The sequence below is a fragment of the Vigna unguiculata genome, chromosome 4 (genome assembly GCF_004118075.2).
Source record: "Vigna unguiculata cultivar IT97K-499-35 chromosome 4, ASM411807v1, whole genome shotgun sequence".
NCBI lineage: Eukaryota > Viridiplantae > Streptophyta > Magnoliopsida > Fabales > Fabaceae > Vigna > Vigna unguiculata.
The window spans coordinates 4,248,167-4,262,919 of NC_040282.1; the positions used below are offsets into that span (position 1 = coordinate 4,248,167).

General features: G+C 33.4%; 1 protein-coding gene across 3 annotated transcripts in view; it reads left to right on the forward strand.

Annotated features, from left to right (window-relative positions):
- LOC114180958 (inositol hexakisphosphate and diphosphoinositol-pentakisphosphate kinase VIP2-like) overlaps positions 1 to 13,727 on the forward strand; it is a 31,370-nt gene extending 17,643 nt beyond the window's left edge. For all 3 annotated transcript variants that reach the window (XM_028067256.1, XM_028067258.1, XM_028067259.1), the window contains 15 exons: positions 380 to 535; positions 640 to 682; positions 1,032 to 1,114; positions 1,453 to 1,515; positions 2,694 to 2,768; positions 3,585 to 3,710; positions 8,256 to 8,497; positions 10,144 to 10,188; positions 11,143 to 11,209; positions 11,428 to 11,499; positions 12,252 to 12,460; positions 12,541 to 12,598; positions 12,704 to 12,871; positions 13,006 to 13,080; positions 13,265 to 13,727. In XM_028067256.1, the coding sequence (XP_027923057.1) occupies positions 380 to 535; positions 640 to 682; positions 1,032 to 1,114; positions 1,453 to 1,515; positions 2,694 to 2,768; positions 3,585 to 3,710; positions 8,256 to 8,497; positions 10,144 to 10,188; positions 11,143 to 11,209; positions 11,428 to 11,499; positions 12,252 to 12,460; positions 12,541 to 12,598; positions 12,704 to 12,871; positions 13,006 to 13,080; positions 13,265 to 13,516 (1,734 nt within the window). In that variant the 3' untranslated portion in view covers positions 13,517 to 13,727. The remainder of the gene's footprint in view (positions 1 to 379; positions 536 to 639; positions 683 to 1,031; positions 1,115 to 1,452; positions 1,516 to 2,693; positions 2,769 to 3,584; positions 3,711 to 8,255; positions 8,498 to 10,143; positions 10,189 to 11,142; positions 11,210 to 11,427; positions 11,500 to 12,251; positions 12,461 to 12,540; positions 12,599 to 12,703; positions 12,872 to 13,005; positions 13,081 to 13,264) is intronic.
- Positions 13,728 to 14,753: the final 1,026 nt, after the last annotated feature.

Below are 14,753 nucleotides of genomic sequence, written 5' to 3' on the forward strand. Positions count from 1 at the left end.
TCATGGCCATTTTGGATTGGGCACATACTCTTATGAGGGTGTAAAAGAATTCATTCTTCTTATTTTTTTCACAATGTTGATTAAGCTATATGGCGGAATGCATTGCGCAACATAGCTGAAGCCCATGACTTGATGACCAAAAGCTGTGCACAAGGAAAAGTTTTCCTACCTGGGTTGTCAGTCATAAAAAATGAAATTAATGATGTTTCTCTTTGTGCATAATACAGGATATTGTCTGTTAGCTGAGACATGCCAAGGCATACTGATACAGCATATAAGCTGGCGTGTCCTTTTAAATCCTGTAAAATTGCTACCTTTGCATTTTTTTTTATCAAAGTCGTAAGTTATTTAATTTCTTTTTCTTTTCTAATATTATCAGGGAGGACATTTCTCTGGCATATATAGGAAAGTTCAACTAAAACCACTGAAGTGGGTCAAAGTGACAAAAGGCAATGGTGAAATTGAAGAACAACCTGTTGAAGCTCTTATGATTCTTAAATATGGTGGCGTTCTTACGCATGCTGGCAGAAAGCAGGTTCTGAGGCTTAATTTTATATACTGTTAATATTGTTAGAAATAAAAAGAATTTTCATTTATAATCATCTTTCCTAGTTGTTTGAATTACTTTCTCTTTCACAGGCTGAAGAACTGGGAAGATATTTCCGGAATAAAATGTATCCAGGTAAACATTCAATTCGGTTTACTTCAAGTAAATGACATAAATAGTTGAAATAGAAGGAATATTGTTGATATTCAAACTGTACAGCTATTCCTCTTGTATATAGGAAATTACATAAAATAATAAATTAATTTACTAAAGTATGGAAATTGAACATCCTAAATTAGGGACCAAAACTTACAAATAGGGTCAACTGTAAGGACTAAGGGAATAGTTTAACCTAGTATGTATTTGTGTAGTCTTTGTAAGACATGTTTCATACAGAATCATGCATTCTTATTTCATATAACATGAACTTGTCAATGGTTTGTACTGTGAATGAAGGCAAACTTTTGTGTGCTTTAAATCACAGGAGAAGGTACAGGGCTACTTCGCCTCCATAGTACATACCGTCATGATCTGAAGATTTACAGCTCTGACGAGGGTCGCGTGCAGGTATGGCCTGAGTTGTGCTCACCTTGATCAAGAAAGTCCAAGTGGTTATGTTATCAGTGTTGCAATTATACATCGGCCTTGTTAGTCATCCAATTTTGTTCTTTGGTGTTAAGATATCTTTAATATCTTATTTTCTGTCTCTATTATTATTAGTTTTCATATGTATTTTGGACTTAGCCCATACTTTTTTTATTATAAATATAGTCTCTATGTGTATTTTATACACAAGGGAGATTAATCTCAAATCTTATTTTCTTTATTCTAAATATGGTATTGGAGTTTAAGGTATTTTTTTGGCATCATATGTGAGCCATTTTTTCATGACCTGTGTTGAACAGATGTCTGCAGCTGCTTTTGCCAAAGGTCTTCTCGACCTAGAAGGGCAGCTAACTCCAATCCTGGTTTGTGTTCTTTCTGCTGGAGAAAATATTTTATCTGTTTTTTTATTGGATATACTTGAGATAAATAAAAAAGAGAGAACATTACTTAGAGTGCTTAATTTTCCTTTCTTAGGTTCTCATATTCATATTAAGAGGGGTTGTCCACAGATACAATAAGGAGAGAGAAGAGTAAAAAACAAGAAAAGTCATACCAAGAGTCCTAATACAATGATACGTACAACATAAAACAACTTTTCATAAAGCCTATCTAAGATCTATTCTAACCCTCACCCTCAATCTGAAGCATACAAATATTATATACCAAGCCTGAAATAAATAAATTCAATTTGAGGTCCTCTCGAGGATTTTGTTAACACATGCAAGTTGGTTATTGGATCTAATAAACTCAATAAAAATTTCCTTGGACAACAACTTTTCTCGAAAGTCAATTTCTATGTATTTATTCCTCTTGTGGACACTGGATTGGAAGCAATGTGGAAAGTATCTTGGTTATCACAATAAATTTTCATTCAGTGAATCTCACAAAAGTTTCATTCATAAAGGAATTGATTTATCCACACAAGTTCGCAAGAGGCGTAATTGCCCTATATTTAGCTTCAATTGAAATAGGAGACCAACAAAGAAGAATAAGAAACAAACTGTGAATCACATATTTGACCTTCAACCAAGCTAGAAATGGAGAATCAAAGGCTAAAACAGGGCTAGTAGGTATGGAAATCCCTAAGGAGGAAGCGCGGTGTCACTCTTGTGAGAGGAAGGTGGCGTGTGAACATAATGTGCCTAGCAGTAGCGAATGGAAAAGGTGCACATGGGGCAAATTCAGTCTCTGACAAGGACGGTGATGGACAATGGTGGATGTTAGTTGGAAGGCGTATACTTTTCCAAGCAAAACAAAGATAGGCAAAGCGGAATAGATATTTTCTCATATCAACTGGTGATAAACAAAAAAGAGATTATTATTTAGATAGTTAAATTGTCCTATCTTAGGTTCTTGTATTTATATTAGTAATGGTTTCTCTTAGATACAATGAGGATGGGAAGAGTAAGAAACAAGAAAAGTATATCTAGAGTCCTAGCTACAAGGATAGGTACAACACAAACAGTTTTTCAATAAAGCTTATGTAAAACCTTGTTTTCTTAAGAATATATATTTGACTGATTGTGATTATTTTCTTAAGGTTTCCCTTGTTAGCAAGGACTCCTCCATGTTGGATGGGCTTGAAAATGCCAGCTCTGAAATGGACGAAGCCAAGGTTTGTAATCTCTTTTGTTATTTATATTGCCTTCTATACAATGGGAATTTCTCAATGTTTATGAAATTGGATTATGATTGGAAACACAAAGAACTTGGTTGCTCGACATTTAAGAGACTATGGATGGGAAAATATAAAAAGACATACCTTAGCTTTACTGGAGAGTACTAGAAAATATAAATTTGTTCCTAACTTTTTTTGTAAATTGATAAGATTATTTCTTGAGCAGGACTTGGAGAACTTGTAACTTCATCTATTATCATATTTTTAGTTTAACATGAAAATTGTATTATTATTATTCAGTAAATTTGAGGCATAACAAACGGTTGTGTGTTTTGATTGGATGTCATTAATATCATATAGTTTGGAATGTTGAGAATAAAATAATTGAGGCATATGATTGATGTCATTAATATCATATAGCTAACATGATTGAAATTTTTAACTGTTATTTAGTGATTGTATCCTTTTGTAATTAATTCCATTGTTGCTTTTTTTCTGAATTGTGTTAACCATAGCAAGAGGGGAAAATGTTTAGCGTTATGAGACTTAAAATTTGAAAGAAATATAACATCTTTTCATTTTAAACCCAGCTTCTAAATTTTATTATTGACATATATAATACTATAAAAACTTTGGATCTTTGTCTCAAAATAATTTAACCAGTAAAATAACTAGAGAAATGGTCAATTTGCAATCCAGGTCCAAATTTCTAATTTCGGATGTATGGTGCTTAAGCCCTTCACGGTTCCTACATTTTAGTAAGATTTGGGGTTACTGCAATGCTAATATACCTTTTATCTTCCTTTTTTGTAGGCTCGGTTGAAAGAAATTATTACATGTAAAGCTAAGACAGGTGATAGCAATGGATCATCTGAATTTCCTTGGACGGTTGATGGAGCTGGATTGCCACCCAATGCATCAGAATTACTGTCCAATTTGGTATTGTTTTGTAAATCTTGCTCTCAAACTTGGTTCCTTAGAATTTGAATAATGGTGTTTACAAATTTACAACATCGCATAAAAGGATTCAAAAAATACACTTGCAAACAAGAAAGTAAACAAAAACTTAAGGACCCTATAAGTAACACTGGAAAAAAGATGACCAAGACTGTGTTGAAGCCATATTGGTAGGTTGCAAATTCCAAACGTGTTTGGTGACTAGAAGAAAAAATATTTTGTGGTACTGCCTTTATGTTTTTCATCCAGCAAATAGTATAACAAAGTTGAATGTCGTATGTGATCCATATAACATACTTCACCTAGTAGGATAAGGCCTTATTGTAGTTACTTTATTTGGTGAGGTTCAAAGATTTGTGTTTTCAGAAAAGTGAAATTCATTCCGTTATCACTCTGAATAATTTTAATTTGCTTCCTATAGTATCTCTCTATATGATTAATTAAATTTAAAAGAGCTCACGAAACTGAACTTTCATCATTAAACTAAATAGTCCAGACTGCCCGATGAAGTCATGTGTTATATAGTCAAGAATAGTGAGTACTACTACTCTTTCTGGTATAGAGGAAATAAATAGGATTAATTAAAATAGAGTGAGCGGAAATAGGTGAAAAATAAAGTGGAGTTAAAGATGTTTGGTTAAAAAGAAGCAAAAAAGGATGAAGAAAGATATGTTTGGAAATATATGAGAAATATTACTGCGAGTCCGACCATTTTAAAGTTATTTCCAATTTATTTTTCCTTTCCAAGCACACCAACTTCTTTCAGTTATCCAATGGTCTAGCGGACTCATTGCCTAACATCCCCCACAAATTGATGCAGTTCAAGGAGCATCAATTTGTTAATAAGAAACGGGTGCTGAGGACGAGGAACAACCTTGTAAATATATTTGCAAGCTAAAGTTGCAAGGAAATCTGGGGAGGAGAGACAATACGAGTAACCAGTGACTCACAAATGGAATGATAATCTACTTCAATATATTTAGTGTGTTCATGGAAAACGAGATTGGCCGCAATTTGAATGGCACTAGTATTACCAGCATAGAAAGGTGTAGCCGCATGTTGAGGGAAGCCAAGCTCAGTTAAAAGACCACGAAGGCAAATAATTTCAGAGTAGGCTAGAGACATCATCGCACGATATTCAGTGGAAGACTTGGAGACTCAGGCTTGCTTTTTGCTCTTTTAAGAAATAAGTGCAAAACCAACTTGTGATATATTTGCAAGTATCTGGACAACCTGCCCAATCAGCATCACTATAACCCCATCAAAGTAAGAGACGTCCAAGTGGGGAAGCAAAACCCCTGATAAGAAGTACCTTTCAAGTAACGAATGATACATCGAACAACATCTAGGTGAAAATGGCGAGGAGTGTGCATAAATTGGCTAACTTGCTGGACTGCAAAGGAGATTTCAGGACGTGTAATAGTCAAATAATTAAGACTACCCACTAATTGATGATACAACAAAGGATTAGGTAGAATGTCACCCTCATCACATAGATATTTGACATTAACTTCAAGAGGAGTATCCATGGGAACAACAATTTGGAGACCAACCAAAGAGATCAAATCATCAGTATACTTCTGTTGATGAAGAAAGAGACCTTTTGGATCAGAATGAACCTCAAGTCCCAAAAAATAGTGAAGATCTCCAAGATCTTTCATATGAAAAGAAGCTTGAAGTTGTTGTTTGAGGTGTTGTACTGACACATGATCAAAACCAATAATGACCATATCATCAACATAAATAAGGAGATGAACAATACTAGCTACAGTGGTTTGAATAAATAAAGAAGAATCATGTTGACATTGAGTAAAAGAAAAGCCAAGGAGATTAGTTCGAAAATTTTCAAACCATGCTCGTAGTGCTTGCCTCAGACTATATAAAGAACATTTGAGCTTGCATACACCAACAGAAGAAGAAAACAAGCCTTGGGGAGGGGTAATATAAATATCTTTAGCTAGGTCACCATGAAGAAAGGCATTCTTCATATCTATTTGATGGAGAGACCAGCCTTTGGAGGCAACAATGGATAGCACCATTCGGATAGCAGTCATTTTGGCCATAGGTGCAAATGTCTCATCATAATCCACTCCATATTACTATTTGTTACCCAAAGCAACCAAACGAGCCTTGTAACAATTAAAAGGACCATCAAAATTAAGTTTCACATAATACACCCATTTAAACCAATGGGTTTGACACTAGGGGGCCATGGAACAATATCCCAGGTGTAATTCTTCTAAGGGCCCGCAACTCCTCTTGCATAACTTTGACCCAACACATCCTTTATAGCCTGTGAATAGCAAGAAGGAATAGAAATGCTAGATAAAGTGGCAGTAAGAGAAATAGGGGAGTAACTGTGCCTATTTGGTGGACAAGGAATACGACTTGATCAATGAGGTGGTATTGGTGTATGTTCAGGTGACGGTTCAAGGTCTGGAAGGCGCGGAGCAGGCTTGCATCTATTATATACATACCCTGGTTTAAATTGTTTTGAGCATGAGAAAATCTCGGGAAAGGTAGGGAGAGTATCAAAACCATCATCATCGAGAAATGGAAAAAAGTCTTAATGATCAAAGAAAACCATATTTCAAGAGATACGTAATCGCTGGGCAGCAACATCGTAACACAAGAAACCCTTATGAACATATAGACTATAAAGACGTTGAGTAATTTTGCTTGTTTCCAAACTTCTGAACATATTTTGTTGGCACGAAATATTTGTTTTGAATATTGATAGTGGACTTGATAATGATGCATAATTGAGCATCAATTTCCAACCAACAGGAAACTTCACTACCACTGTGGATAAGATGATCAACATACCCCCTGACTCTTAAGCCAAAGTTTAATTTCTGATGCCCAAGTCTCACAATTAGTGTCATCTAATTTGTTAATAGATAGATTCACATTGACATAATTAGTATAGATTAACGAATTGGGCAGAGTGGTAGCAAAAGAGGAGAGAGAACAATCCTAAAAAACCAAAATAGATCTCTGATCAAGTCAACAAGCATAGATCCTGAATAAGGACGAGAGGTGTTCCAAACGCAGGTACTCACTGCCCGAGACAAGGTCACAAGCGCGGCCACGTGTGGTGGAAAGCGACAGCAGAGGCACAACTAGGAGAGACACGTGAGGGCAGGCAGCAACTTCGATCAAGACGATCTCGGCGACATGGTGGTCGCCTGGCCGAGACAATGTGATTGGTGGTATCGCTAGCGGTTGCGGCAGCAACAACGGCAGTAGCGGTGGTGGCAAAAAAAGAAAAAAGAAAGTTAAGAGTAGGTTTGCTAGAAAACCCTAGTTCTAGATACCATGTGAAAATAGTCAAAAATTAGGTATAGGATTAATTCCCTTCTGTAGAATATACACACAGGGTAATGTAGTTATAATGAAGAAAATATGGACGAAGCCTAAATACAAATGATATTATAACTAACTATATATAATGATATCTTGACATAATGATATCTTAATAGGTTACCTTGATAAAGACCGATAATTCTTTCTCCTTTAATCATTGCAAATATTCACATTCATATGGCAAGATGACGTCGAACGGTCAAGAAGGACACATCACAAAACTGAAAATCCTAGCAACCACTAAATTACTATTCTGCCCTCTCCCAAAATAAAATCCATAGTTACTTTATTCTACCCTTAGCAGGGCAATGATAGTCTTCAAATTATATGAGCTTAAGTATTGACCCTTGAACTTGTTCTTTGTCATTGGGCACCTTTCCCAGTACCAAAATTCCTTGAGCTTGAGCTTGTTTTTAACCTTTTCATCCTGCTACCAAAATTCCTTATCTCTCAACCCAAACTTTTTGATTCACCCAAGACTGATTTAGCATCTTTTCTTATCTTCTTAGACCTCTCATCCCAGATTATTTTCTTTATCTTTTCTCCTGGCTATCTCTTCTCTGCCGATATCTTTCATGTATTTCTGATCAACTTTAAATAAAAAACAAAGATCACTTTATTCACCTAAATTTACAATAACAAATCCTAATTGATTCCATAATTAAGGTTGCTATGAAACTTAAATGATTGGCCTAATTACGAGCGTAAATCATTGTCCTAAACAATGCAACTAGGAAATCCTAAATCATTGTCCTGATTATAGTACTAGGAAAGCAAATGATATAACAAATTACTACCAATATCCCTATTGCTAGAAGGTTCCTTACTGCTAGAAGGTTCCCTTCTATGCGAAGGCATGGGAGAGGGTCATTGTAGGAAACATTATATGCAAAGAGGCTATTTCGAAATTTGAAGGCTGACTGGTCTCGGAGGTGCAACTTTACCATTACGCTAAGAGTCATTCTCTAATAGACCTTATAATAAAGATGTAATCAAAATTTTACTCGTTTGTTCTTAGCTTTAATCTCATCCTAATTGCCACTTCTTCTATCAATAGAATTTTCATTTATTCGAGTGAAATTGCAAGTAAAGCCTCTCTAGCAAAATAGCTAATTGATATTCACGGTCTATTTAATTTCTTAATTTTCCTGTTGTCTATAGGTAAAGTTGACTAAGAAGGTTACTGAACAAGTAAGACTACTTGCAAAGGATGAAAATGAGAAACTTACAGAAAGAAACTTATATGATATAATTCCTCCCTATGATCAAGCAAATGCACTTGGTAAGACAACTATTGACGTTGACCGAATAGCTGCTGGATTACCTTGTGGTAGTGAAGGATTTCTACTAATGTATGCTCGATGGAAAAAGCTTGAAACAGACTTGTACAATGAACGCAAGGAGTAAGTATCTTACCTTTTTCGGTTTAATCTTGTTCCTGTATTTTTCCCTCGTTTTATTGCTTATGTTAGCCTGAAAAAAGATAGTTCCACACATGCCGGAACTTTTCCGAAACAAATTATTTCTTATGTAAGAAGTTAAAAGTCAGTACATAATATATAATAAGGCTTAATTAGTTGAATAATACTTACTTTTGTTCAGAAGTTTCAGTTTGGTACTCACTTTCAAAAAAATTTTAATTTTGTCCTAATTTTTGAAAAAGTGTTTCAACGAAGTCCATTTTAGAAAAAAAAAATTATTAACGCCGTTAACGACGTGCCATGTATTAGTCTCTGGTTTTTTTCATTTTTTTAAATTTTTTAATATTTTATTTTATTTTATTTTTAAATGTCACGTGTCAGATCCTTGGTGTGACACATGGCATTGTCAGTACCACATGGCGAGATACTATCCTGTGTCAGTCCCTGCCAAGTGTCAGTTTAGTCCCCACATATGTCTATTTGTTTCAATTTAGTTCTCAATCTATTTCTTTCAATTTTGTCCAAATATTTTTTTTATAAAGTAGAAAAATATTGTCTAACCATTAAGACTAAATTTATTATTTATAAAAATATTATATTGATATTTATTATTAAAAATGAATTACAAAATTAATTACTCATTTATATTAAAATTTAGTAATAAAAGTCATAAATAACAAAACATGAGTATAACAATTTCAATAATAATATTTTTTATTAAAAATGATGTCATAACATATTACATCTTTTCTTATGTGTTAATCTATGTTTTGTTATTTATGACTTTTACCATTAAACTTTAATATAAATATCAATACTTAATTTTGTAAGTCATTTTTTAATAATAAATATCAATATACCATTTATATAAATAATAAATTTTGTCTTAAAAGAGATACAATGTTTCTTTGTTTTGAAAAAAAATATTCGGACTAAATTGAAACAAATAAAGTGGGAACTAAATTGAAACAAATAGACATGTGTAGGGACTAAATTAAATCAAGACAATGCCACGTGCCACACTAAGGATCTGACACGTGGCAAAAAAAAGTTTTAAAAAAAATGAAAAAAACTAGAGGTTGACACGTGTCATGCCGTTAATGATGTTAATAATTTTTTTCTGAAAGGAACTTGAAACACTTTTGGGAGGAAATGAAACTTTTTTAAAAACAAATACCAAACTGAAATTTCCAAACGAAATTGGATACCAATCAACTAATTAAACCTATATAATATTGACATTGTCTAGATTTTTCCTTAATCTGTGGATGAAAATTTTCTTTAATGCATAAATCTACTTAAGCTATCTCACCTAAATTATTTTTGTTCTGTTTGTAGAAATATATATATAGTACTTTAATTTTTAGTTTATCTTGTACCACGTTAAATAACTGAAGAAAGGTGGCTTTTAGGCCACTTTATTTGTCAAAAAATAGTGAGAAAAAGCTATTACTTAGAATTTTTACTTGTACCACGTTTAGTTTTTAAATAACACTTTCCAATGAGAATCTCACTTGCAATACCATGAATTCCACTACCTTACATGTGTTGCCAACGGGGTTCTGTTTTTCTGGTTCTATATGTGTTTTAGATTGGCAGACACACTAACAGAATTTTTACACGTACAGCCGCTATGATATCACCCAAATTCCTGACGTTTATGATTCATGCAAGTAAGTAATCCCTTTTATCTTTTTGTTTTTATTATAATTAAATAGTTCATTTCCAACTCTACAAATAGTTGTGCTAGATTGCAGTTATGGGGATAGATTATGATTATTTTTTGGAACTCTATCATTCAGGAGTGTAATTTAAAGAAGGGTTAAATATGTTTTTGGTCCCTTAACTTTCAGTGAATTTTGGAATTAGTCTATTTCAAAACTTTGGACCAATTTAGTCATTCATCTTTCGAAATACATGGATTTAGTCCTTTTAATCAAATTTTGTTAGGTTTACTTAATGTTTCATACGCATTTCAGGACTGTATTTGACTTGTTTATACTATTTGACACATTTTTGCTTTAATGTTAAATCAAATACTATTATGAAACGCACTTGAAATGTCAAATAAACTTAATAAAATTTGATTAAAATGACTAAATTTACGTATTTCGAAATATGAAGGACTAAATTAACTCAGTTTCGAAATTGACTAATTCCAAAATTCACTAAAAGTTAAGGGATCAAAAACATATTTAACCATTTAAATAAAAATAACTATGTTCGTGGCAATCAGTTTCTAGGAGTTTTTTCATTTTGATTTAAAGGGGAAACTATATTATCGAAGATTCTTTTGTTTCCCGATGGCTATAACTGGCGCTATAATTTAGTTCTCTTTTAATTTCCCCACGACTCTTGGATATTTTTGTACCAAAGACCTAAAAGTTCAAATTGTTTGATTAAACGTGGCAAAAGTTTTGTAAAGATATAAGCAAATATGAATCGAAGCATATGGTCTTCACATTCAAGGACACTTCTCAATTATTAAAGTTAATTTTTTAATGTCACACGCCAATAACAAGGAGTCATCAATAAAGCCTCATCCCTCTAGACGTCCTGGAGGTTTCATTTAAATTATGTATGTATTATTATTTTCTGATGGTAAGCTAATGTTGGCTTTCTTACAGATATGATCTTTTGCACAATGCACATCTTAATCTAGAAGGACTAGATGAACTTTTCAAAGTTGCTCAGGTATGTAGAACTGTGTTTGGTATAATGCTGCCTGACTAAAACTGATATACGTTGAACAGTGTTGGTTTAGCCTTTCGGAAAGAAACTATATAATAACTAAAATTTAGAATATTCCCTGCACAGAAATAAAACCTCTGATACGTACTATTTTCCTTTGTATAGTGGTTAATGAGTTCAATCTTAGCACTTCCCTAATTGCTTAGCCTATTTATTTGCAGATGCTTGCAGATGGTGTAATTCCAAACGAATATGGAATTAATCCAAAGCAGAAGCTGAAGATTGGCGCAAAGGTAAACTCCCGTTGTAAAGATTACTCAATTTTCATTTTACCTTACAAACCTCTAAAGTGTAATCATAGTATTCCCTTTGGCATAATCATAGAGCCAGCCACCCAAGAGAAGGAAATCAAAACCATATCATTGTCATTGATATCCACTGATTTATATTGAATCTCAAAAACCAGCAATGATTTTCTTTTCTAAGAACTTCAGCATGAGACACCTCCAGAGACCTCTCTCACACCCCTAAATACCCATGGTTCACTTTATATATTGTTGATATTCTTTGAGAATGATGTATTTCAGTTTGTCCACTATGAATTTCTGTGTCAGATTGTGAGGCATGTCACTGTTTTCTTAGCACCATGGAGCCTAAGTGCGTTTTGCAGTAATCTGTGTTTTATGCTTTCTATCTTGAGGAAGAAAATGAAGAAAGCAAAATTCATGTTTTAAAAATCTTGTGGAATTGATTTAACTTGAATCTTTGAAATATGTTGCACAAAAGTTTCAACTTCTGCTTTAAGTGTTATTGCCGTAGCATGTTGCATCACCTTGATTATAGAAATTAATAACCTTATATATTTCTTCCGTCATACTATATCCACATTAATGATTTAAATGTTGCACTTTTTATAATGTCTTCAGTTTCGTGCAGGTTATATTGTTTGATGAACGGCTGAACACAGTACTCAAATTAATGTTTATGCACATGTACTTAAAATTCTAGCCACCTGATTAATTTCCTTTTTGCTGTTTCAATTCAGGTTGCTCGTCGGTTGCTGGGGAAGCTTTTAATTGATCTGAGGAACACTCGAGAGGAAGCCATTAATGTTATAAAGAATAACCAAGAAGTTTCATTATCTGAGAAAATTAAGAAAGATGCAGAGGCCAAATCAAAACTATCCCATAAGAATGACGAAATAGATCAAGATGATGATGATGATAAAGAGACCAAATATCGTTTAGATCCAAAGTTAATATCAATTCCTCATGTGATTTTATTTTCTACACTATTTTGGTCTACTCTACTTTAATCTTATTGTTTTGCACCAGGTATGCAAATGTGAAGACACCTGACCGCCACGTGCGAACACGCCTATACTTCACATCAGTGAGTGTTGTAACCACACTCCCCTAATGAGAGATTGAAGAATAATTATTGGAGCTGTAAATTTTATCTTCTTACTCTGTTTCACTTTGATAATTTTGTTGATAGGAATCACACATACATTCTCTTATGAATGTTCTTCGTTACTGTAATTTGGATGAATCCCTTCAAGAAGAAGAGGGTCTTGTCTGCCGTGGTGCTCTAGAGCGACTATCTAAAACAAAGGAGCTTGACTATATGAGCCACGTTGTTCTTAGGATGTTTGAGAACACAGAGGTGAGCCATTTTAACCATTTACCTGTAGAATTATTCCCAAATGTTTGGCTTTACAGGAATAGGTTAAGTTATTGTACTTCCTTAGATTGTTTAGTAATATCATATGGAACCTTCTTTTGACTTTGAAATCACAGGTGGCTTTGGAAGATCCTAGAAGGTACCGCGTAGAGCTGACCTACAGCCGTGGTGCTGATCTATCCCCCCTGGAGGTAAATCATATGCATTTTTTTTTTCCTTTGGTGTAAAATTGAAATCCCTCTTATAGGAAATCCAAAAAGAAAAATGAAATTGAAACCCCACTCAATGTCAATGCATGCTGATAGCATCATTGCAAAAAGCTTGTCTAGGCAAATTCAAAAGCTTACATAATTGTGTTATGTATATGGTTGGCAGAAAGAAGGTAGTGAGTGTACATCACTGCACCAGGAGCACACACTGCCCATCATGGGTCCCGAGAGGCTGCAACAAATAGGATCATATCTGACATTAGAAACCATGGAAAACATGATTCGTCCATTTGCTATGCCAGCAGAAGACTTTCCTCCTACACCTGCAGGATTTTCGGGCTACTTCTCGAAAAGTGTGCTTGATCGTCTCGTAAATCTTTGGCCTTTCCATAGGCAATCCAGTAATCTTGGAAAATAGTCCTACACATTTATTTAATCTGTCTTGCCACTTCAATATATTTTTGCTTTTTCAAAATCTAATATCCTTTGGAATAGTTTTCTTTTAATTTTATTTTTTATTTCTTAAAATGTACAAAAATTATGTAATTTGGTCCACCGAGGGGGCCGAAATGCATCATCCCATAGAAGAATTAAATATAAATAAAATTTGAATACAAGCGATTTTAAAAGTATTCTACTTGAGACAATTATTTAAGCTTTTCTTTTTTTATCGTACTGTAAACTCTTGATTATCCAAAGCCTGCTTTTTGGTGGCTCCTTTGGGAAAAATTTGGAACAACCAGTTACTTCTACACTAACCTAATTTAGAAAGTGATTTATGACTTCTGAAATTAGTTATTCAAAAGATATTTTTTGACCATTTCAGATTGACCAATATGGAAGGTTGTAGCATGTCTTGCACTTAATGTTATATAGAAAATATTTTACACTTATGGATTACTTGTTTCACAGTATAATTACTTTTGTGAAATCTAATGAATTTATATGATAGAACTATAATGGATGATTAATTGGAGTAAAATATGTCTATATATTGATTAGTATGGATGAAATTTATGATATTATGAAATTTGAATTAAATATAGATGAATTAGTTAAAGGAGATCGCTGTATTTTCACAACAATTGAGATATAATGCATTTTTATAATTTTACTCAACGTGAGCAAATGAAATATAATTATGTTGTAATGTATTTATGTACGTGTTTGCAGTGAGAAAACTCGCCTGAAAGGGTTTGTGGACATTGCGATACTTAAATTAGATATTTAGGGTTTGGATATTGCAAATGAAACATTAAGGAAAGAAATCATATGTTTTGATTGATGGTCGTAAAAGTAGTGACAAATATAAAAAGGATTTTCAGTCCACAAGAATTGGAAAAAAAAATATGAATGTATTTAAATTGCATTCAAAAGCAGTAAATAACAATAAAGGATTTATTGTCAAGTTTCTCTGATATGGAACTTATGAATTGTAACATCCCAATTTCAACAGTTTAAAACTGATAAAAAATAGGGAGTTTCATCATAGTTTCAAAACAGATAATAGTGTACCTAATATATTAATACAGTCTTACAAAATGTATGATTATAAAAATATATCACTTATACACTTAAACTAAACTAATAAACTCTGTACTACCGACCACTGCTAAAACTCCCACTGGAAACCTCCTCTTCAACACTAACATGAT